At 30.0% G+C, this 25,511-nt stretch overlaps 1 protein-coding gene across 1 annotated transcript; it reads left to right on the top strand.

The window, feature by feature from the left end:
• On the top strand, positions 1-25,511 carry LOC132759862 (terepressin/terephysin-like). The gene is made up of 3 exons (XM_060751721.1): positions 1-559; positions 22,463-22,667; positions 24,909-25,511. The coding sequence occupies exons 1-3, from the start codon at positions 407-409 to the stop codon at positions 25,007-25,009; spliced, it is 459 nt and encodes a 152-aa protein (XP_060607704.1). The 5' UTR covers positions 1-406; the 3' UTR covers positions 25,010-25,511.

The following is a 25,511-nucleotide window of genomic DNA, read 5'->3' as shown; positions in this document are numbered from 1 at the left end:
ATTTATCTCATATTCGATTTTGACCAGTTGTGTTTAGAGATATAAATAGTCACGACTGACGTTACATCATATGACGTATTTTACACTTATACCTTTTAAACTTTAAAACAATCATATCGTGTCATTGCTTTATTATAATCGTGAATATTGGTTGTTAAAAGACGTATTGCATCAGTATTTGTATAAACTAGAAGTAATTAAACATAATATATTTATATCGGAACAAAGCTCTTAAAGTCCTCGTAGAAACGGCACTCTGTATATATAGCTCGGGCATTTAGGAACTATAGTACAATCAGTTCGTTATAAAGCAATAGCATCTACAATAAAACAGTCATTGTCTGTCAAATATTTGTAGAGTTGACTTACGCTTTAACAAAGTGTTGGAGGAACGGAACATTCTGATATGGGTTCTAACAAATATCTATCACTTAACTCAGTTTTATTTGCGACAAGTTTTGTTATAATGCTATCAAGTACTACAAATGGCTGTTTTATAAGAAATTGTCCACCTGGAGGAAAACGAAGTTTAGATGTTGTATCAAGGGGAACAATACCGGTAAGAAAATATTTATTTAAACTATTTATTACATAAATAAAACATGCTTTTTCTAAATTTGTAATATTTCACATACTAATTGTAAATAAAATGTTTGTTAAAGAATAAAATGATAAACATGTTAATTATACACATTGCCACAATAATAATTATAAGAACAAGATGTGCCTGTCGGTCACGGTTATTTCGAACGTTATACGAGTATTAACGTATCATCTTTTAAGTCAACTTATATACATAGGCACACTTGTTAACCTTGACGTAATTAAATCGGTCATTTTAAATAATTGAACATGGTATCTACTCACTGTATTCAACATTTGTTGTTTTATGGTTTTTTTTCTTAATACTACATTTTACACTTCGATATAATTTGGAAAATAAATCAAATAAATGAAATGCAAAAGGTTTGGAAAATGTGATTTGAAACGTTAAAGTGCAAAATTTGTTCAGTTAAGAATCAGCTTATATATTACACTTTAATAATTAAAATAGCAATGATTGTAATATTATAAAATAACATTGAAATCATTAAACGTAAATAAAGTAACGAGATGAAAATTTATAGAGTATTGTTTGAAAAGATTGACAGTTAGAATATTATCGTTTGTTAATGTTATTTATTGAAATATTTACCATTTTAACAAAAACTTTTCTTAAGATTATAGCGACACCATTATAAAATGTTTGTTTTAATTAAGTTATAACATATTTACCTTCAAAAATGAACATTTGTTTAGGTTACAACGAGAAATGTAATTTTTTATGCTAACAATGGAAGTTTTTGCGAGAATTAGACAGAGAAAATACAAGTTGTTTATATAAAAACGAATTTAAAAAAAAAAGTTTAATTTACACACCAATGTTATAAATTACAAATACAATAAAAAAGAAACAAAGTGAACAAGTATATAAATTACTTATTTGTAAATAAATGAGACAAAAAATGACCAAAAAATCTCTTATCACACAACTTTTGTGATAAAATACCCCGAGTTTTATATAGAGATAGGGTGGTAACTTGGGAACTTTTTCTTGTACGTATTTACCGTGCTAGTGTATCATGTCTATATATCCCATACTTAAACCGTTAATTACTTTACATCTATATCTCCCATACTTAAACCGTTAATTACTTTACATCTATATCTCCCATACTTAAACCGTTAATTACTTTACATCTATATCTCCCATACTTAAACCGTTAATTACTTTACATCTATATATCCCATACTTTAACCGTTAATTACATTACTTCTATATCGAACTAAATCTAATCAGCAATCATGAGTAAGATCAGATAAATATTTTTGTTTCACCAAAATAAAAAACATATTAAATTGAACAAATGTATAATTAATAAACAGTTTTCGTACATTTTGATATATTAGATTACACTTAAATCACACACGTATCTAATCAACGGGGGTTTATTGTTCTCAAACCAAATGAAATCAGCTTTTAAATAGCTAACTGGTATAAATAATTAAAATACTTCTACAAATGACGAGAATAATTCCACTATTAAATCAATATTTATGAGGGTTGTTCATAAAAAAGTGATATCTATGCAAATGTGTTTTATTTACGTTAAAGTTTGCAAATCTATTTTGTTTTAGTTAAGGTTTGTAAAGGAGAATTACGCGTATTGTTGTTGTTTGTTTTCCTTTCCTTTCATAAGTTTCATGTTTCTAATAAAATAAGTTATAAGTTATTTACATCTTGTTCTTGTGACGTCAGAGTAAGGTTGCCATGACGACACTAATATTTTTTTTCCAAAAAGAAGAATATTTACAAAATATTGATAATGAACACATTTGATAAATAAGGAATGTAATTAAACAATTAAGATTAAATAGAATTTGTTTTATTTTATCTTACAACAAATAACTAACGTATAACTTCATATGGGTCTTATGTTTGTTAGTTTTATTTTATTTAATACATTATCAACAAATAAATGCTGCCATACCTGATAAAAAGCTAAATTGTGCCTGATTTATTTCCGTATCACATTTTAGTGTTTTAGTTCAACAGTAATTTTATTGCATATCTAGTAATTTTATTGCATATCTAGTACTTTCGGCCCTTCTATGTCCAAATGGGGGAATACGCAGATTAAGTTTTTGTTAAAGGAAATCCACAGTGGTTTGTTTGACATGGTGGAACTGGAAATATGTTTCCGAAATAATTGTTCTAATTGATTTAGGCCTAGCAAAATTTTAGACCAACCGCTCCCAACGTTTTTCCGGAATAATTATTTTATCGTAAAACATGTCTTAAAATTGTATTTCCCGTCAAATCGGGCTGAGAATAGTACAAAAAACGTTATTTCTGAGTAAACTTAATCATTGTTTGCATATATTTCTGTTTTAAGTGATCTAGCTGATCTATGTAAGAACTTCTAATAAGAATATTCTAAGTTTTCAGTCTTTTTTTACCTCAGTGGTGTTCCTTAAACCACCGCACAATATTTAACTTATCATGTAATACTGTACTGTGTGGCACTTGTCATGTACCACCATTCTATGTTTTACTTATCATATTCTACTGTACTGTATTTTACTTATCTTGACCTTACTGTACATTATTTATCAATATTTTACTTTTACTTTTAATACTGTATTTACACACACAAAAAGAATTACCATAAAAAGATAAATTACCCTACATTTCATTTCAAAACATATAGTTTTGTCGCCTTCATTATGTATATAATATTTGATATATATAATATTTGTAATAAAGAATTTCGAAATAGTATACATACACGTTCAATGATAAATAGATTCAACAGCTGTTAGACTATAACCGTTTATACATGGCCACATGTTCTGTCAAAAAATCGTCCTAAAATATATCATTACGGTGCAATCTTTAAAAAAGAAAATAACTGTTAAATTGCAGCAGTCGTGTATAAGAATAATATAAATATCACATTTGTCTAATGAAATTCGGCGTTAAAACTGTGTGTAGTATTATAAATAATGTACCTACTAAATGCGATCAAGTAATTGAAAAGATTTAAACTAATCGATTCGTTTATCCTTAATTTCAAACTTCATAACAATGTTGGTTAAGTAAAAATATTAATTAACTAACTTATGTCTAATAGTATAATAACAACATTGTTTCCTTTTTAGCAAGCTCGACGAGCTGGCCCGAAGGGCCTGCTCGCAAAGCGAGCTTTACGGTAACGTTAGTACCTGCTAAGTGATGGTTTTGAAAACTTTCGTCCGAAGTACCGAACTGACGCATCGCAACTTTTCGAATTACAAGATAACGATAAAAGCCGATGTACTCTGATTGAAAACGGAAGCGTAGACTGGTATCCTGCGCACTTATATAGGAACCATAATAGAACGGTGGAACCAGAATAAACGGAAGCAGTGTATAAATTACCGAATGACAATTTTAACCCATTACTTCATATACACGCCTTTTAACGCCTTTTTCACCCCCCCTTTTTGTTGTCTCAAATGATGAAAAAATGCCTTATTTAGGCCCCAAACACTTGTTTTTGTTTGAGAAATGTTGTTAAAAAAAAGTGAGCTCTTTTTCGGCGCGGCCCCCAACCAAAAGATACATCAGGGGGTTGCCAGAAGGGGGATGTGCCCCCTTCTGTTTGGGGGGGTTTGAAGGGGGGCGGAGTCCCCCTCATCGCCAAGAAAATTTTGGACTTGTGAGAGGCTGTAAATGACCCCAGATTGATCATAAGGTAACGTGTAACCAACGCTGAAAAGCATTTGACTCTATTTCAATCCATTGAGAAGTTGCAGCACTTTGAAATCAATTTTGATGGAAAAAAATCAACGCAAAATAGTGATTTTTGGCAATTTTGAGATGTCCCCTCGTTGCCATGGTAACAGAAAATTTAAGCCTGAGCATGTTGTTGCAAGGGCAATGGTCCAGTCAACATTTGTGCCAGGTTTGATTAGTGTTGAAGCAGTTTTTATAGTATTATAGCAATTTGAACTTGTAACGGGAGACTTTTCAATGAAAACAGCCATTTTTCACAAAATGCTCATGAAGAAATGGGTTAAAACGGAAAATGTAAAATAAAATTGAACGATTATTTTAAACTATTTTACGGTAAAAGAACATCGAGCTCGCTTTGAGGCTTTGCCTTTTTCATATTAAATTTGTTTAGCAATACATTACACAGACACTCTTCAATTAGTAATACATTACACAGACATTACACAGACACTCTTCAATTAGTAATACATTACACAGACATTACACAGACACTCTTCAATTAGTATTACATTACACAGACACTCTTCAATAAGCAATACATTACACAGACATTACACAGACACTCTTCAATTAGTAATACATTACACAGACACTCTTCAATTAGTAATACATTACACAGACACTCTTCAATTAGTAATACATTACACAGACACTCTTCAATTAGTAATACATTACACAGACACTCTTCAATTAGTAAACCAATCTTTATTCTGTTTACAATTAGTTATATTTCTCATATTGTCTATATACAGATTTCGACAATGTGAGAAGTAATCAGTAAGTAATCAGATATAGCTCTGTATGGTCTATAAAATTTCACAATAAATGAAAACTAGAATGTATCATCCCCATTTACTAAACTATCGCAATTTTTCTAAAATAATGCACGCAGGTGTCCATTAAAGGAGTCATTTAAACCATCATTTATATGTAGTCATCTCACAGCATGCACTTTGTTGTTTGAAGTCATCTTTTCCCATTTGTTTGCAAATATTCGGAGATAATCTCTAACATTATTCGAGGCCTTATTGCAATCAAAACACTCAGCATGCATCTTGTTGACATTGATGTTGAACAATGTTTGACCATCAGAGCAAGTAGACGCTTGGAACGGTCTAATAGATTGTCCCGCTTGGAATTGTATCGTATCATCGTGATACTTGCTTTCAAGGTAAAAAGCAATTGAAGAGTTAAACAAATGAAACAATAGACCCCATGTTGCCCAGTGCATGTGTCATATATTACCTTTACGCAACTCTTAAAATGTAATGGAACAAATGTTTATAGTCTAAAAATATTTGGCTTTCTGTCAACACTAAAGACTACATGTATACAATAATTATATTGGTGTCACGCATGTTAACAATAAACATGATTTTCATTAAAGTTTAAAATTGTTCTGGCTTATCCGATATCAATTTTCATTAAAACATACATTCTTATATTACAGGACAATATTTCGTAAAAGATCCATTTTTGCATTATTACATTACATGACAATCCCTATTAAAGGGACTCCACTGAGGCTTTTTGACATGGTGGGACTGAAGATATTTTTTTTCCAGATAAATGTACCATATGATGTAGGTTTAGACCACTAATCTTTGTGCAAAATTTCAGATCATTCTCGCACTTCGTTTTTCCAGAATAGTTATTCAAATTGTAAAAAAAATGACCCAAAATGAAAAGCATTTTAACGCTTTTCATTCCAATCGGGCTTAGAAAAGCTTAAAAATACGATTTTCAATTTATTTCAAAGTATATTTCTTAACTATCTTTGCATATATTTCTGTTTAAAGTGCCCCAGCTCATTTATGTAAGAAATTCAAATGTTATGTTTTTAGACTTTTAAACCTCAGTGGGGTCCCTTTAAGACACATATTCGTATACTTCAAGAACATACATACGTGCATTGCAGGACAATCCCTAGTAAGAGATTCATTCTTACATTACATGACAATATCTCGTAAGATATACACATTCTTATATTACATGGCAATATCTCGTAAGATATACACATTCTTATATTACTTGAAATCTCTCTTCACTACAAGATAGACAAGCTGATATAAATAATTTATCTTTCCCCTAAATAAATGATTTTTTTTTTTTTTTTTTTTTTTTAATTCATATAAGAAATTATAATGTTGGCTACTTTATTTCTCTTTTATCACCAAAAGAAGTCTTGTAATAGTAATGTAGAATTATATGATTATATAATTACTTTTCTCAATGATGTATCAAAGTTTAAATTGTTCTGATAAAACCGAAAGAAATGTGAATTCCCGCGGGAATACAGGAAACTTAACTGTTCAAATAGTTCTCCTGTGTTCAAACAGATCAGGCTATACTGTACAGGGAATATTCTCTACATTAAGATCGTCGTCACCTGAGGACATGATTGGAAAACTTCAGTAAATTTTATTTTGTTAAAATTGAGTATTTAAGGTCGCAAGGAGAATCATGTTATTAAACGAAAGTTGATGTATCACATAGTAATTTAATGTTGAAGGCTAGATATTTCTAACATAAGTTAATGTTGACGGTAAGATATTTCTAACACAGTAAGTTAATGTTGACGGTAAGATATTTCTAACATAGTAAGTTAATGTTGAAGACTAGATATTTCTAACATAATAATAAAATGTTGAAGGTTAGATATTTCTAACATAATTTAATGTTGAAGGCTAGATATTTCTAACATAATAAAAAAATGTTGAAGGTTAGATATTTCTAACATAGTAAGTTAATGTTGAAGGCTAGATATTTCTAACATAATAAAAAAATGTTGAAGGCTAGATATTTCTAACATAAGTTAATGTTGACGGTAAGATATTTCTAACATAAGTTAATGTTGAAGGCTAGATATTTCTAACATAAGTTAATGTTGAAGGCTAGATATTTCTAACATAATAAAAAAATGTTGAAGGTTAGATATTTCTAACATAATTTAATGTTGAAGGCTAGATATTTCTAACATAAGTTAATGTTGAAGGCTAGATATTTCTAACATAAGTTAATGTTGAAGGCTAGATATTTCTAACATAAGTTAATGTTGAAGGCTAGATATTTCTAACATGGTAAGTTAATGTTGAAGACTACATTTTATGCTCCCCGAAGGGTAAGCATATAGTCGCCACCTTGTCTGTCCGTCCGTCTGTCCGTATGCCCGTCCGTTGTTTTGTCCGGAACATAACTTAAAAACCCTTTGAGATTATTTGTTTAAACTTCATACAGTGGTAGAGAGCATTGAGGGGGAGTGCAGATTCAAAGAACCATATCTGTTTTGCCCGGTTTTAGAGAAATCTTGTGCGGGGCATAACTCTTAAACTATAGGAGATATCAACATGAAACTTTGTAGGAAGATATACTCAATAGGTAGATGTGCACTGCATAATAATCATAACTCTGCCTTGCCTAATTTTGGAGTTATTGCCCTTTGTTTATTTTTACTTTTTGAACTTTGTCTGGGACATTACTCTAAAATTATAAGAGATATCATATCAACATGAAACTTTGTTGGTAGATCTCATTGAGTAAAAGTACATTACAAAAAAAAACCTTAACTCTTTGTAGGTAGATGTATCTCAATGGGTAGATATGCAGTGCTTAGGAACTCGAACTCCGCCTTGCCAAATTTTGTAGTTATTGCCCTTTGTTCATTTTTACATTTTGAACTTTGTCTGGGACATAACTCGGAAACCATAAGAGGTATCAACAAGAAACTTTGTTGGTTTATAGTTCGCATTGATTAAAAGTGTAGTGCAAAGAGCAGTAACTCCGCCTTGCCTAACTTTGGAATTATTGCACTTTGAACTTTTTCCAGGGACATAACTCTGAAAATACAAGAGGTTTACTTTCCTGTGTCCAAAACCTATTCGGGGAGCATCACCCGGCTCAAACTGGGCTCTTGTTCTAACATAGTAAGTTAATGTCGAAGGCTAGATATTTATTGCATATTATGTTAATGTTGAAGGCTAGATATTTCTATCAAAGTAAGTTAATGTTGAAGGCTAGATATTTCTAACATAAGTTAATGTTGAAGGCTAGATATTTCTAACATAATTTAATGTTGAAGGCTAGATATTTCTAACATAAGTTAATGTTGAAGGCTAGATATTTCTAACAAAGTAAGTTAATGTTGAAGGCTAGATATTTCTAACAAAGTAAGTTAATGTTGAAGGCTAGATATTTCTAACATAAGTTAATGTTGAAGGCTAGATATTTCAAACATAATTTAATGTTGAAGGTTAGATATTTCTAACATAAGTTAATGTTGAAGGCTAGATATTTCTAACATAGTAAGTTAATGTTGAAGGCTAGATATTTCTAACAAAGTAAGTTAATGTTGAAGGCTAGATATTTCTAACATAAGTTAATGTTGAAGGCTAGATATTATTAACATAATTTAATGTTGAAGGCTAGATATTTCTAACATAAGTTAATGTTGAAGGCTAGATATTTCTAGCATAGTAAGTTAATGTTGAAGGCTAGATATTTCTAACATAAGTTAATGTTGAAGGCTAGATATTTCTAACATAATTTAATGTTGAAGGCTAGATATTTCTAACATAAGTTAATGTTGAAGGCTGGATATTTCTAACATAGTAAGTTAATGTTGAAGGCTAGATATTTCTAGCATAGTAAGTTAATGTTGAAGGCTAGATATTTCTAACATAAGTTAATGTTGAAGGCTAGATATTTCTAACATAAATTAATGTTGAAGGCTAGATATTTCTAACATAAGTTAATGTTGAAGGCTAGATATTTCTAGCATAGTAAGTTAATGTTGAAGGCTAGATATTTCTAACATAAGTTAATGTTGAAGGCTAGATATTTCTAACATAATTTAATGTTGAAGGCTAGATATTTCTAGCATAAGTTAATGTTGACGGTAAGATATTTCTAACATAAGTTAATGTTGAAGGCTAGATATTTCTAACATAATTTAATGTTGAAGGCTAGATATTTCTAACATAAGTTAATGTTGACGGTAAGATATTTCTAACATAAGTTAATGTTGAAGGCTAGATATTTCTAACATAAATTAATGTTGAAGGCTAGATATTTCTAACATAAGTTAATGTTGAAGGCTAGATATTTCTAGCATAGTAAGTTAATGTTGAAGGCTAGATATTTCTAACATAATTTAATGTTGAAGGCTAGATATTTCTAACATAAGTTAATGTTGAAGGCTGGATATTTCTAACATAGTAAGTTATTGTTGAAGGCTAGATATTTCTAGCATAGTAAGTTAATTTTAATGAAAGAACTTCTATAAACAAAGATATTAATTAAAACATAATTCCTTGTGTTGATAACGTATGTTTCTTTAATCTTTATTTTTTTATTATTCTTTTTTTGGAGTGGGTGGGGGTTGAGCGTGCGGTGCTGTGTTTTTTTTGTTGTTGTTGTTCTTGTTGCTTTTTGTGCGTGTTCGTGCGTGTTTGTATTTTACTGTTTACATCATAAAAGATAAAAATGCATTTTTATCACAGTGTTGTCAAATAGTGTATACAGGATACATGTAGAAAATTGTCCCTAGATTGAACCTTCTCAATGTTTAATATACATTCAAAATGATCGGATCATATCAACTATCATCTTATATCAGTTTATCATGATGACACTATTTCCAGAAGTTTAGTAACTCCTCATTCGGGTTTCTCTGGGCATTCTGTAAAACAGATGTCATCTACAGGAGTGTTATTTTACAAATATATTTATATAGTTGTTTTTATTTGATTCAAAATAATTTATAAGCAGTGTGAACAATACTTATATCTGAAATGTATAATTTACTTGTATTTGTTTCCTAATGTATCAGTTTATATAATGTACATCCTAGAACATTTGTTTTTCAATTAAACGAGCTATAAATAGAAAATTCTCTATTTTTGTAATGTCTCCCTGCGCAGAAAATTTTCAAGCTTTTTCTTAAAGAACCTTACCCCCAAGTGGGCCGTTGTCCCAATAGGGACCCTCTCACGGACTGTAAATTTAATGGGGGTTTGTGATAAAAGCGCGATCAGGATGTGATTCAGACGCAAAACTTAAAAAAAATAGTAAACCATAAAATGTCCCGTGAGTATTATTTTGTCCATTTGCCTACCTTGAATGTTTAACATTTCTAGAAATAAAACAATTTGGCAACATTCTCGTGATACGCACCTGTTCAATAACTTATGCTCGCAGTGGGACTAATTTGTTCGTCTAAGTACTAAGTGTTCGTGGTAGACTTATGTGTTCGTGTTAGAAAATGTGTTCGTGGTAGAATTCGTACAGAACACATTTTAAATGGGCATACCAGTGTCAAAATTTGTCCTTGACCCCGATCAAGTTTCCAATGATGGGGACACATTAGTATGGAATCTATGGAAGCCAAAAGATGCCACCATTCTGATATCTGACTTTATAAATTCAGTATGAATGTGTTATAAACGTGTTCAAACATGATAGTCCGTAAATGCAAAATTGAGAACTACAACAACAAGAAAAACAACAGATCTGCCATTAACTCTAATTGCACTCTGAAAAAAAACATGTTTCCATCAAAACAATATATGATATCAGGCATAATACTTAAGTTAAAACGAAATTAAGGGTGTTTTTTTTAATTTAGATGATGTTTTATGATGTTTTCATTTTTAAATCTGTGTAAAACGAAACAAGCACAATCAAAACATGATTGAGAGTAACTATCTGTAAAACAACAACAACAACAACAACAGACAAACTACATGTATATTTTATAGTTGATTATAAGATTATATAGTGTAGTTTACTGGTTTGTAGTTCTCTTACTTGTGTTTATTATAATTTCTTTTCTGTTCTGTTCTTCTGATAAACGAACGTTATGTTAACATAAATGATAAATTGACAATATGTTGACATAAATGACCAAATACTATAAATGGACAGTATGTTAACATAAATTTAACATAGGCAATATATATGGTAACATTGTTGTCTTGATATAGCGAGGAAAAGATAAAATAAACGTCACTTGACGTCAATTATATCCATTACATATGCACTAAATGAAAATAAGATAAAAGTCCTTCATTATATGTTAATATAAATTCTAATCATCTGGACAGGTTGAACGAACTGTTTAGATTTGTAATGAGGGAACGCTGATAGTCCTTAATGGGATTTATACTGACCGCTAATAAAATGAGTGGGCTTTAACTGTAAAACTTCATTTATATAGTACATTAGTAAAAAAAATAGTAACATAAAAAACGGACACCATTCGAGAGATGAGGCATGAATGAAAATGTACAAATAAAACCGCCGGATAAATTAGGGTTATGGTTTAATGTGTTTGATATTTGAATATCAATATCAATAGTAACTTGTGTTTTGTTGTTAATAATTTATTTAATTAAAGATGGTTTACTGTTTTACACTGACAACTTCAATGGATTCTATATCTTATTTTCACAAGTAAAGCTACTTATATCAAATAATTATATTTCAATGTAAATATGTTAATTATTTTATTTTAATTTGGCGTTCTGGGAAAGAAATTCATAGATAAAAAAATAAAACTTAATGGATCATTAATTTAAAACTTAAACTTGTAAAACTTTAACGGAAGTATATTCAAGAATACATGTTTCCCAAATACGTTTACTAAATGACTGTGGCAACATCAACGAAGCAAACATCATAATTTCTTCTGACTAAGTTCGTTAAACATTACCAGCAAATGTGAGACATTAATTATAAAAAGACGACCTTAATTATTTGAAATAAGATACGTGCATTAAATAACTAAGAGAACCACTAGAACATTAAAACATTTTAGCTTAATTATTGTGTTTTATGTAATTTAAGTAAGGAAAGCAAGTGATAAGATGTATCCGAGAGAAGCAATCATCTAATAAGGCGCACATACATTATGTTATATTATATATTATACCATAGTGTAGGAGAGAAATTAATGATCATACAGTTAACATGTCCTTAAAACTTAAATTTCTTAATTTGAAAATATAACTTCATTCATCATAAACACATTTAGACTAAAAAGCACAAAGACTTGATTCACTATATATAACGTCAGATTTATCAAAAAGAACATAATTATGTTAGTTAGCTAATGCAGGTCAAGTTCTGTAATTACAAACATAAATTATTCATATGTACCATCATTATAAATCGATTTATAATAACTTTTTTATCTCTTAAATCCACTCTGAAAATTAAAATAAATTTTGTTCTTATGAAACCTGTCATTAATAAATGATCAATATTAAATATAGGCTTGGGCCTACTATAATCAAGGTTCACCAAAGATCCCTGTTAAATAACTCTGTAATAATTATTGAAACAAAATAAATTTTGTTTTGTTTTGGTTTGTCATTTGCTAAGAGAATAAAAGGTAATATCAGGTGAGGGAAAGATCTATTCTGATAAATGGATAGAATAAAGCGGTATAAAATTTTTGCTTCACACAGACATGAATCTGCTAGAAGTAAGTATAGATATGTACATAATATATGAGAACAACATGACCGATGTTGGTGTATATATATGCCACTTTTTATGGTTTTACATCCTTGAAAATGAAACAATGCGGAAAACAATACTGCAAAAATAAACTACAAAAAAATGTAAATAAATTTAGAAAAAAGTTAGGATTAAAACAGATGTATTATTGTAACCAATGTGAATTATTGTAACATCGACTTGTATAAAACAAAAGAAACGAAACAATATAAATTAAAGTTACGATTCCTCTACAGTACAGGCGCCTATAACAAAGGCGTTTCTATAGCGCCTTAAGATGTGTCAAACTGTTTTATTTCCCTTTATTTCAAACAAAGTCAAACAACTATTATTGACTACTACAACTAGGACCATTTATAACGGGGATGTCTCGCACCCGGATGTTGTCACATTGACCGGGCCATTATGCAATAAGGCTGTCAGCCAGATTTGAACATGTCTTACCCTCAACACACCTGTCATAATTTTATATATCTTAAACATCTATCCTTCTTTCAAGCGAGTTTAATAAAATAAACATAAACATTAATGGAATCCAGAGGTATGACATCACGGGCCAATGACAGATTCAAACCAAAAACATTATCTTAAAAATCCTGTTGTCACAGAAAGAGATATATGTACATAGATAGGTTCTTTTGGTACAGCATGTCGAATGTGAACATAAAAAATATATTTTCAAAACAGTTAGTATTGTTTGTTACTTTATGCAAGACAGTATTGTCGTCCGAGGTGTAAAGTTATGTTCAAGTAGAAGTTAAGTGACAATTTTCTTAGCATTGAGCTAATTTAACATTTGTAAGCCTTAACCTATTGTTGAACACAACATTTCTAAGTCTTTTACCTAACATAACATTTCTAAGTCTTTTACCTGACACAACATTTCTAAGTCTTTTACCTGACACAACATTTCTAAGTCTTTTACCTGACACAACATTTCTAAGTCTTTTACCTGACACAACATTTCTAAGTCTTGTCCTGAACAATGATCGAACATAATATATCTAAGCCTTCAGTCAATATAACATACCGAAAACAACATTTTAAGCATTTATCCCACATTATATTTTTGTGGTCATTCAATCATTGTAGGAAATCAGGATAATATACCAGCTTAAATGTTCCTAGACATTTTATACGTTTAAGTTGTCCAAACAGGAGATCATGTAACAATATCTATTACAACAATATATATACGAGTTTAGTATTAGTTTTTTCATGTTTACAGAAGTCTTAAGACAGGCTAAGTTGTAGGCTTGAATACTTTCGTTGCTAAGAATCATTGAATGATTTTTATGTTGTTAAAGGGTATCAATATAATAACTTTGTTTAAAATTGCCAAACGCCACAAGATCAAAATACTGTTGTTATTTGTCTAACTTGATTTGCAAATATCGACAGCTTGTTACATCAGATTTATTACCCACAGTAATTCGTAAACAAACACTCATGTTTTCTGAAAATTTCAAATGTCAACTTTTACTGATTGATTCGAGCTTGAGACATGTATAATTTCACTTTGATATCGATGATAACTTTGCTGATTACACACTAAAAGATCGCAAGTATTGTTTCATTGTTGACAGGCTAAGAACTGTGTACCCAGAAAAATGTTTTAGGAGTTTGGGTACTTCGGATTTTCTATCTAATGCAATCATACAAATGAATCATCAGTGATTTAAATTTATCATCAGTTAGACCACTTTATCACCGGAGAGGTAATTTATCATCAGTAAGTTAAATATATCATCATTGAGGTAAATTTATCATCAGTTAGTTGAATTTATCATAATTGAGGACAATTTAACATCAGTAAGGTAAATTTATCATCAGTGAGGTAAATTTATCATCAGTGAGTTAAATTCATCTTCGGTGGGGTAGATTTATCATCAGTGAGGTAAATTTATCACCAATGAGGCAAATTTATTATCAGTGAGGTAAATTTATCATCAATGACGTAAACTTATCACCAATATGGTAAATTTATCATCAGTGAGGTAAATTTATCACCAGTGAGGTAAATTTATCATCAGTGAGGTAGATTTATCTTAAGTGAGGTAAATTTGTTATCAGTGAGGTAAATTTATCATCAATGAGGTAAATTTATCATCAATGAGGTAAATGTATCATCAATGAGGTAAATTTATCTTCAGTGAGGTAATTTTAATCTTCATGAGATAATTTTGTTATCAGTGAGGTACATTTATCATCAATGAGGTAAATTTATCATCAGTGAGGTAAATTGATATCATCAGTGAGGTAAATAAATTGAGTATTTATCATCAATGAGGTAAATTGATCATCATGAGGTAAATTTATCATCAGTGAGGTAAATTTATCATCAATGAGGTAAATGTATCATCAATGAGGTAAATTATCTTCAGTGAGGTAATTTTATCTTCAGTGAGGTAAATTTGTTATCAGTGAGGTACATTTATCATCAATGAGGTAAATTTATCATCAGTGAGGTAAATATATCATCAGTGAGGTAAATATATCATCAGTGAGGTACATTTATCATCAATGAGGTAAATTTATCATCAATGAGGTAAATTTATCATCAGTGAGGTAAATTTATCATCAATGAGGTAAATGTATCATCAATGAGGTAAATTTATCTTCAGTGAGGTAATTTTATCTTCAGTGAGATAATTTTGTTATCAGTGAGGTACATTTATCATCAATGAGGTAAATTTATCATCAGTGAGGTAAATATATCATCAGTGAGGTAAATATATCATAAGTGAGGTACATTTATCATCAATGAGGTAAACTGATCATCAATGAGGTAAATTTATCATCAGTGAGGTAAATTTATCATCATTGAGGTAAATTTATCATCAGTGAAGTACATTTGTCATCAGTGAGGTACATTTATCATCAGTGAAATAAATTTACCATCCAGGAATTATGTATTTGACCAGTAGTTCTCTAAACAGATCTGTATCTTGTCGTACATGACTGCCAAAAAAATTCAATATAAGGAATTAACTTAGTCATGATGTTTCCAGTTATGTATTATTACATACATGTATGTTCTCGTAAGAAAGTCAGTAAAAAAACGTCATACAATATAGTAAAATATTGACATAAGATAATTGTAAAATCTTGTGTTTCATAAATTGATACTGATAAGCCAATATTGTATTCAATCATGACGTCATCTTTTTGAAAACTTCCTTAACAATATACTCATAGTTGCTACATTAATATAGATAAACATATATATGTAGTTTGGTTATTATAAAACGAGCATATTGTGATAGACATAGAATAGTGATAGACAATGAAAACAAGCAATAATTAATAATTATAAGAGAGGAACTCTTAACAAAAGAAGTTAGTTACCCGTCAGTGCACTGAGGTGACGATCAAGAATTAATCAGTGTTTGTTTCAATTGGCTAATAGTAATCACTGTACCGTTTTGTCTGGGGTTTCTATTGTACATTACTGCCTTGGACTAATTTTTACAGCGTTAGACAAATTTCCGTTCTCATACAGATTTATACTGCGTAGTAATACAGAAACAAACTAACACTATCGTGAAATTTGAAATACAAACATTTAATGATTGATTTAAATGTTATAAGAGGATTATCTTTCATTGATATGGGCAATTACCATGTCGGCTATCAATTAATGGTAGCAATTACTGTAACATTAAGAGCTGTGTATACAACATAACTTTTACCGCAAATATTGCTTTCATTTATATCTTTATGTAATTATACTGTTAAGATCGCGAATTAATACCATACACTCATTGATAAAATGATAATAACTCTCAAAAATTCGTTCAACTAATTTTTAACGTTTAGTATTTATTAAACAGCTTTAAACACAATTTACTTGCCGTTAATTTCATGTCCGACAACCAAACGTTCAATAAATCACGTGACACCATTGCAGTCGACGCATTGAATGTTTCTAAAATGAGAAAAGTATGTTTCGATATTTGATGTTCAATTTACACATGGTAGTTGTATGAAGGTGATAAATTAATCTGAAAGGTAGGTTATGTATGCTCTAGGGTATTCTCTGATAGTGTAAAACAATTGGGAGATATGCAATAATAATGTCTATCTCAGTAATTAAACAAAGCAATATAAATACAGATATAGTCACATATATATCAGAGTGACGCCATAGTTCTACTCTAGACGAGCTCTTATTTGCAATGGAATCATTATGAGTAAATGTAGCCAGTCATTTCCAGTAGACCGTAGTACCGCTGTTAGCAAGGGAAGCTTTTAATTTGGTTAATGTCTAGATATTGTGGCATCCAGTCCTACTTTAATCACAGCCATGATTCTTCTTCATATGACACATAAACTATTTAATGTTAGATATCAAAATTAAAAGGTGACTATTTCTTACAAACCTTTACATCCTTCTTCTTCTTTGAGCATTGAAGCCAATATGGCTTATAAGCTCCTCCTGTACTTCATTAATGATCAGAAAAACACTTGGTAAATGTCACTGGTATCGAATTGTTTACTTTACCTGCTTCGGTCAAATTGAGTTTTAAAAGTCAAAATGCTATCACTGATGACTATGGTTTCGTCTAAATTATTCCACTGTTTGATGCATTTAATAGGAAATGAGTTTTTCATGCGTGTTTTATTCAAAATATGACCACTTGTACAGTTATCATTGAACATTTAAAATTTATCTGGGTCAATATAATCAAACCCATTAATAATTTTGTAAATTTGAATGAGATCAAATCGTTGTCTACAATATAAAAGTGTTGGCAAGTCTTTATTGATAGGATAAACCTCTCAATGTAGGAATAGTTCTAGTAGCCCTTCTTTGGATATTTTAATAAGTTACAAAAACTTTTCAACGGATAAAGAGAAAAATTTGTATACTGTCACATTGAACTGTGTTATTTCATGTTGACTATATAATTTACTCGATTTTCAATATAGATTAAGGTTTGTACAGTTATTGTATTTTATTATTAGCAATATATCCTCGTACAATGAATGCCATGTCACTAACATAGAAAACTAATACATCTACCAGCCTCTAACTTTGTTTTGTAATATTATTAATCTATTTTTCATTAGTTCTTATCATATTACACCCATGAACACATTGCCATTACAATATGTTTTACTTTCATTGTAAACTAACATAATTGCGTTAAAAGTATTGTACGTGTATATTAGAGAGAAGGGGGGGGGGGGTTCTCCAGGGATATAGATTTTACCTCGGTTCTTTATTCTTTGACAAATAATGTCTGTTAATTGATAGACCAGCAAGTTGAATGAAGATCTCGTGGGAACATTCCTCTCATATTATGATCAGTTTGATCTATGTTCTCATGTATTCATGCTCTATAAACATGTAAATAACATCCTGCAAGATTGTATAACTTACCTATTGATGTTCTTTAATTATATAGTCATTGTAAATACAGTTGACGTCCTTGTATATCAAGCTTATTCATCCAAGTTTGTTGTATTAACGACAATTTCTTGTTTGGGACTGTGTAATTTGGAATGAATATTGATAAACAGACTTCATATAATGACAATCTGATGATCCTTATCTGGACAATTTAAAAATGCATGAAAATGTGTGTATAATCAATGACAGATAGAGAATGTATAGATTCAATTAAATATTTAGAAGTATATTTTCATTCTTTATTTGTATTTTTATTGCATACTGTTGTTATAAATTGTTGATTTAATCTTAGTTATTCCACAAATCAACAGTCAATGTTACAAATGGAGATGTACTACGCTTAAATCCATATGTGCTCACACCTACATGTATAATTCCGTAACATTATTAATATGCTTATTTATCTTCATTCTTTTCGAAAATTTCGCTCAATTTATGTTAAATAGGGCTAAAATCTGGAAAATTTTGGTGAACTTATAAATATTATCTCGTGAATTGATCTCAAAATGCCCGAATGCCGGATTTACATACTGGACGTCCCTAACGTAGACAATAATATGCAGAATAAATGACCTAAAATCATACATCGCTCTTGTCAATGGGTAATCTATGGACGCTATTGGCACTTCCGGCTGGACATTTGGTCTCCAACTTGTCACAAGTTATGCGATTAAAAGTTTCAGTTCCAGAGATATACATAATTTATCATCACATATCTAAACATGAAAAATATTAATATGTAGCTTCGATATGTTGTAGATTGTAACCAAGCAAATAATATATTAACTTTATGAGGGCAAGTGTGTAATAAACAAGAAAATAAATTGTTAACATTATTATGACCGTATTGTTGTATTAGAAAACAAATGGTTTAATAAATAATGTTGAGTTGAAATATTTGTAAGACAGACGTTTTAGAAATTACATGAGGAATAAAACTGAAACATTGTGTAATGAATTTAAACTTCCAACATAATGAGATTTTAAAAACAACAACTAAAACAGGAATACAATATGTAAATCCAGTTAAATTATTTCATTAAAAAATGCAAAAATCCCAAAGCCATTTACAGAAGGGTAAATTTATGAGTTCAAGTAGAGAACATGTCCAAAACGATTTTACTACAGAAAAAAAAAAACTTTTTTGAAAATCTATTCAATGGTGCTGGTGAAATTATTCTAGGTAATATTGAAATAATTTATGAGGCTTCGATTAATAATGATAAAGAAGACTCCATTTTTAAAGCAGACATTACTGATGAAGATATTTTGTATGCCGTTAAATCATTAAGACGTGGGGAAAACCCTGTGTCTATAATAGCATTATTTCTGTATTTTTCATAACAGGTGTTGATATTCTTTTACCTTTTTAAATAAATTTTTGATTTGTTATACAATACAATACAAATCACTTTATTTTCAATTGTCACAGATTACATAATACACATTTAACATGTATCAAGCAATAACATGTGAACGAAGAGTAGCATAAATAATTAGTATGGGTAACAACATGGTCAAAAATATTCTAATTAATTATGTTTTGGGTTTTAGTGTTTCTGTATTCGATGGGGAAAGCGGACAATATTTGAAGTATTTATTTGAAAGCGGTGAAAAAAACAAAGTTTTGAGTTCTTAATATGCTAACAACAATAAAAAAAGGAAAAAGTCAATGTTTTAGAGGAGCATGGAATATCCTTACACTGTTCGCAGAAGTATACCACTGACCCCGGGTAACACTAGTCTGTAAAATTGTCCTTACGATTGCCAGGAAAAGGCGCCGATACAAGTGTAGGACCTTGAAGTGGGGCATGTACTTCTAGCAAATAACCTTTGGATGTGTGTGTTGTACCTATCGGAGATGACTTCGCAGATTCTTTGTATTGATTTGGGCTCGTTGTTCGTATTATGTCATCGCTTTTGATCGAATCAGTGTCATCCCCTGTGTCTTCCTCGATGAGGGTCTCGTCACGTGCGAGTATAGATGATTTCTCAGCTGCTCTCGTGTAAGTCTCGTTGACACGTGATTCCACGTTAGAGTTACGTGAGCCTCGTAGAATTGAGTGCCATCCAGGGAATAAATTGCGTACTGTTTCTCCGTTTACTTCCAAGGCAGCAGGATACTTAAGCTTGACATTTCGGGGGCCATATTTTGACCTCGCATCCTTGTAATCGTGCCATAATTCTTGACGTGCTTCACGAATTTCTTTCGGGTAATCCCGGGATAGACCAAATTTGGTGTTCTTTAGTAGTTTGGCATTCTCCATGACGCTGTCTGCATTAGATTGTTCAGAGAAAGTTACCAGTATTTGACGAATATAAGGTTTGTCCGGGTATTGTTGTCGTTTGGGCTTTCCTATCCGAAATGCACGTGATATTCGCATAGAGCTTGGGTCTAACTGCAGGTGATCATTAATAAAGTTCAAAACAGATGTCACACAGTCGGTATTTCCTTCGGGGATACCATGAAATAAGATGTTATTTTTTAAAAGACGGGCCTCCGTATCAATGTTTTTATATTCAAGGAGGCGTAACCTTGAATTGTTGACTTCGTTTGTAGCAACTGTATGATACAATTTTTTTGTTATGCAGTCAAGTTTATAATTCACTGGCCCAAATTGAACCATAAGATCAAACAAACAGTTCATTTTCTCACTTATATCTAGGGAAACAAAGTTCTCCTTCGTAGGCAATGATGTATTTACTTCATATGGGTGGGGTGATTCTGCCGACGTAGCGCTCGAGTTTCGTCGTGCACGTTTTCTATCTTGTCTGGTAGCATTATTATGGAATGAAGATGATTTTTTACCTTTATTCGGCATAGTATCCGTATTCCTTTTTACAAGATTTTACACCGTTATAAGTCCGTTTTTTTGGTTTATTCTAAAAAATTTCTAAAAATTTTCACTGAGCGATTTTTAACTGACCGCCATTGACCATTACCCATAATCCATTTTATATAATACTGGTAAATTACCAATCTCATGGTGAAAAATAAGTTGTTGTAGCTATTCATAAAATGTGAGATTATAATATACCTAGTTATTATAGAGGTAAATTACTTCAATCTATAGTATTACCAGAAATAGGTTTGTTGATCATAGCATAAAGTTTGTGATAGTTAAGGGATATTAACAAGCATATATACATGTATTAAACTTTATTATATTTAAGTATGTACTGTATTTATGACTAGTCGATTTATAGATTGTAATAAATAATATTGAAGAATATTGCAGAAGTCAGTTACATGAATATGTACTAAATTTTTCTTGTCAGCTTTTAATGTAGAAATGTCGGGAGACTATATTTAATTCCGGGAAGAGTACATATTAAATTGTTCCCGTTACCTCTATGACATTTCTAACTACACATTTACTGTAGCACATTTAAAATTACATTAAGTTTGACAAGTCTGACGATGACAAAACTGATTCTAGCATGTCATGTTAACGCTGGTATCTGTAAAATAAACACAACATTTCACAATCATCATACTGTTATGAAAGAAGAAATTATTGGTTAAGTATTGTAAAATTACTTGTTTTCTTGACCAAATTATAGTAATTGTCCTTATGAAAAATCGATGAAATTTGCATTACTTCAGGCAGTCTTTAGTCACGTGTGATGTTAGATTTTTGTATTTCCGGGATGTTATTTGCCAGCGGGAAAATTATTATATTTAACATTGAAAATTTGTGTTTTGACATTAAAGGAGAAACAAATTAGGTTAGCCTAATCTGAGCATGTTTTGTTAATATGTTTAGCTTTACTTTATGACGTATATACAAATTATAATTACAGATTAAATATTAAATTGTAATTAGAAGTTTATAATTAGTTGAATAAGAATAAAGGCTTATAATTCACGAAAACACAGAAATCAATTATTTATATAAATTACAAGTGTTTAGATGAGAAACAATTTATACACAAAATGTACGTGTTTTTTGTGTTTTATCAAAGAAGCAGTTTAATTAGAATAAACAACAGTGTCATTTATATCTCAGATATTGCAGATATTATAGTTTCTCTGTCGTCCTTTTATTTCCTCTGTCAATAGATGTCATACTTTGTCATGATAAATTCAAACATAATCAATTTAATAATGTAGTCAAGCCATATTCTACAAATAATATAGAGAAAACAATTTCTTGTTAATTATTCTGCTGCTCCCTTTAATAATCATTTATTGAATTGATTAATTTCAGTGCTTATCTTGCGGTCCTGCAAATAGTGGACAATGTGTCGGCCCGAACATTTGCTGCGGATCGTTTGGTTGCTACTTTGGTACTTCAGAAACTCAGATATGTCAAAAAGAAAACGAGCGTACCATTGCCTGTGAAATACGAGGGGAACCATGCGGTGCACGGGGACAGGGATCTTGTGTAACGGACGGAATTTGCTGCGATTCTAGTATGTATTGATTTGTTCTTTGTATGTACATGCATAAATGCATATATATCATAGATAACACTCGCAAAATATATATATAAATATAAACATATTGACAACAGTCGCAATAAAAAGTTATATGATGAGGTCATTACTGCGTATGATACTGAATTCTTTGGACGCGGTTTTGCTGCAGTGTATGAGTCCAATAGAATCAGTATTGTACTAAACAAAGTATAATAAATTTTCACTGCACCAATTTTTAAAAAGAAACATATTAGATTCATGAAATACTAAAAGAACAACAGTGTTTTTGTATAATACAATATGGATTTGATATGGAACTTTTGGCTTCAGAAAATTAAGAGGAGACTCGATGGAGTACAATATGCATTTAATATGAACTTTTTGGACCTAAATAAAAACGATGCTGATTTAATAAGACTGGGTCCAATGATAATTATTACACTTAAAAAGATCGAATCATTGAATGATGTAGTTCATTCGTTACATTTTAATAAACTGCATAAAATAAATAAAAAATGGAATAAAGTTGAACACTCGATATTGAAGACTTAAAGGGTTTTATTATAAGAAGATGAACAAACATTTTCAACTTGTACACATACCTTGTTGTTACAAACAATAATGTTGATATGTATGACGTCAGTTAATTCAACAAACAAATACCTAAACGACATTTATATAGAATGCATAAATAATTCTAACAAGAATTTACATAATTGTATTTTGTCAACATCTGCATTCCTTAAAAAAAACTAAAGTTAAGTTGGCCTTACACTATTGAATTCAAGACGTTATTTGGTCTTATTACTTACTGATTACAAAAATTGAATTCAAGAGGTTAGTTGGCCTTATTGTTTACTGATTACACTTATGCATTCAAGAAGTTAGTTGGTCTTACTGCTTACTGATTTCACTAATAAATTACAGTTGTTAGTAATAAACTAACAATAACATTAATATATAATTATATACTTTTTAAGATACAATCTTAGAGTATGAAAAAAAGAATACTTTTAACTTTATCATTACTCTTAAGGTCACCTGTAGTAAAATACTTTTGATGCAAATACATCTTCAATTATCAGTCTATAAACCGAATGCCAATCACTCGTGTTTCAATTTAAACATGTCTTCAAAGATTCATTATACACGTATTTAGGTATAATGCTGTCAATTTTTGAGATATATAACTTTGAAAATATCTTGTCATATACAACAAATACCGCGCTTATTCCCCATATACTACGGTATTGCCTTTATTTAACTCCAAGAGTTACAAAAATAATTGCCTTCGTTTTTGATCGCATATGAACATTATTCCATGTGTCTCACACGTTCCTTCTCAATTTCAATTTTTAAATCATATGAATATATTATCTTAAAAATCCCCGATTCTAACCCCATTAATACAATATGAATATGAAGAGTCTCATATTTGCCGTAACATTAACATCTGAAAGTTTTGTCTCTATTTTATTTTATGTTATTTTTAACAGCCAGTGTGAAATAAAGATGAAGAGGAGTTCGAATCAAAATTTTGATGTTAAAAAATTCAAGACTCCAGAACCGAAATTTGCATGTTATATAATATAAAAATAGTTCTGGTTAAACTAGGGAAAATAAAATCAACATTAAAGTTGATACTTATTGCAGAATCTGACACTTTGATAACAATTTCATTGTTTTGTTTCCACACTTGAAACAATATATAAGATATTAAAGTGCACCTTTACATAAAACATGCAGGCTAATGTACATCTGAACATCAAAGTATTATTTCAGATATGATAGAGAATAATTATTATCATATAACCTTATGTTATATTCAGACACATTTAACATGGAAGAAATTAAAATATCATTTAAATACAAAACAAATTTTCAAATATTCTACAATGCCAAGGATTGATAGAATGAAAATGAAAATTGTTTAGACCATTTATTTTAAATTACGCAACAATATGAATTTTGCAGATTATTTTCTTAAATGTTCAATTGGATGTACAGTTAATAAAAAAAAGATATGTAAAAAAAAACCCTTATTTTCTGTAATTCATTTATTTTCTACAACTCATTTTTATATAACTGTTTTCTTTTATATAACTCATTTATTTATATAACTCATTTATTTTATATAACTCATTTATTTATATAACTCATTTATTTTAATATATAACTCATTTATTTTGTAGAACTCATTTATGTTATATAACTCATATATTTTATATATTTTAGGTGCGTGTTCCTTTAATGATAAATGTGTGGCCGGAAGTCAGGACAGTTTACAGCTTATATCATTGTTAAATAAAATTCTCCAGACAGGGGATCTAGACTGAAGTTGTCTACATGAACATCACTTTAAGATATCTTAATACATTATTCATTGCCTTTGTTAAGAAAACCAGTAGTTTTTATTTGATAACCATTTTCTGAACTAGAAATAATTTCATTTCGTTTAGGGAAAATCATACTTTGGATTTATAAAGAGCAAATAAGTATAAAATCTTTATATAGTTGTGCGTATGTGTTTGCTGACCATTTATAAATTGGTAATTTTGAGGGTCATGTGTTTGATATCCTTTCTTCTATAAAGAGCTGGGATTAATATTACACTGTCATCATGAACATGTATGATCCCACGTGACATTAACTGAACTTATTCAACACTATTAAATGATGTTTCGGATGTTAGCGTTTGGGTAGAATGAATGCTTCAATAAAATGTTTAGAGAAAATAATTACTAAATGTGTTAAAATCTTCTCTGTATCGAAATTAATAAAAGTGAATTAGAAATGTGACCTACTTCAAATAATAAAAAACAGTCTGATGAAAAGCTT

This window comes from Ruditapes philippinarum, unplaced genomic scaffold (assembly GCF_026571515.1).
Source record: "Ruditapes philippinarum isolate M1 unplaced genomic scaffold, ASM2657151v2 ctg350_1_1_1_1, whole genome shotgun sequence".
NCBI lineage: Eukaryota > Metazoa > Mollusca > Bivalvia > Venerida > Veneridae > Ruditapes > Ruditapes philippinarum.
The sequence above is the reverse complement of the archived record's forward strand: the minus strand, read 5'-3'. Positions and strand labels throughout refer to the sequence as shown.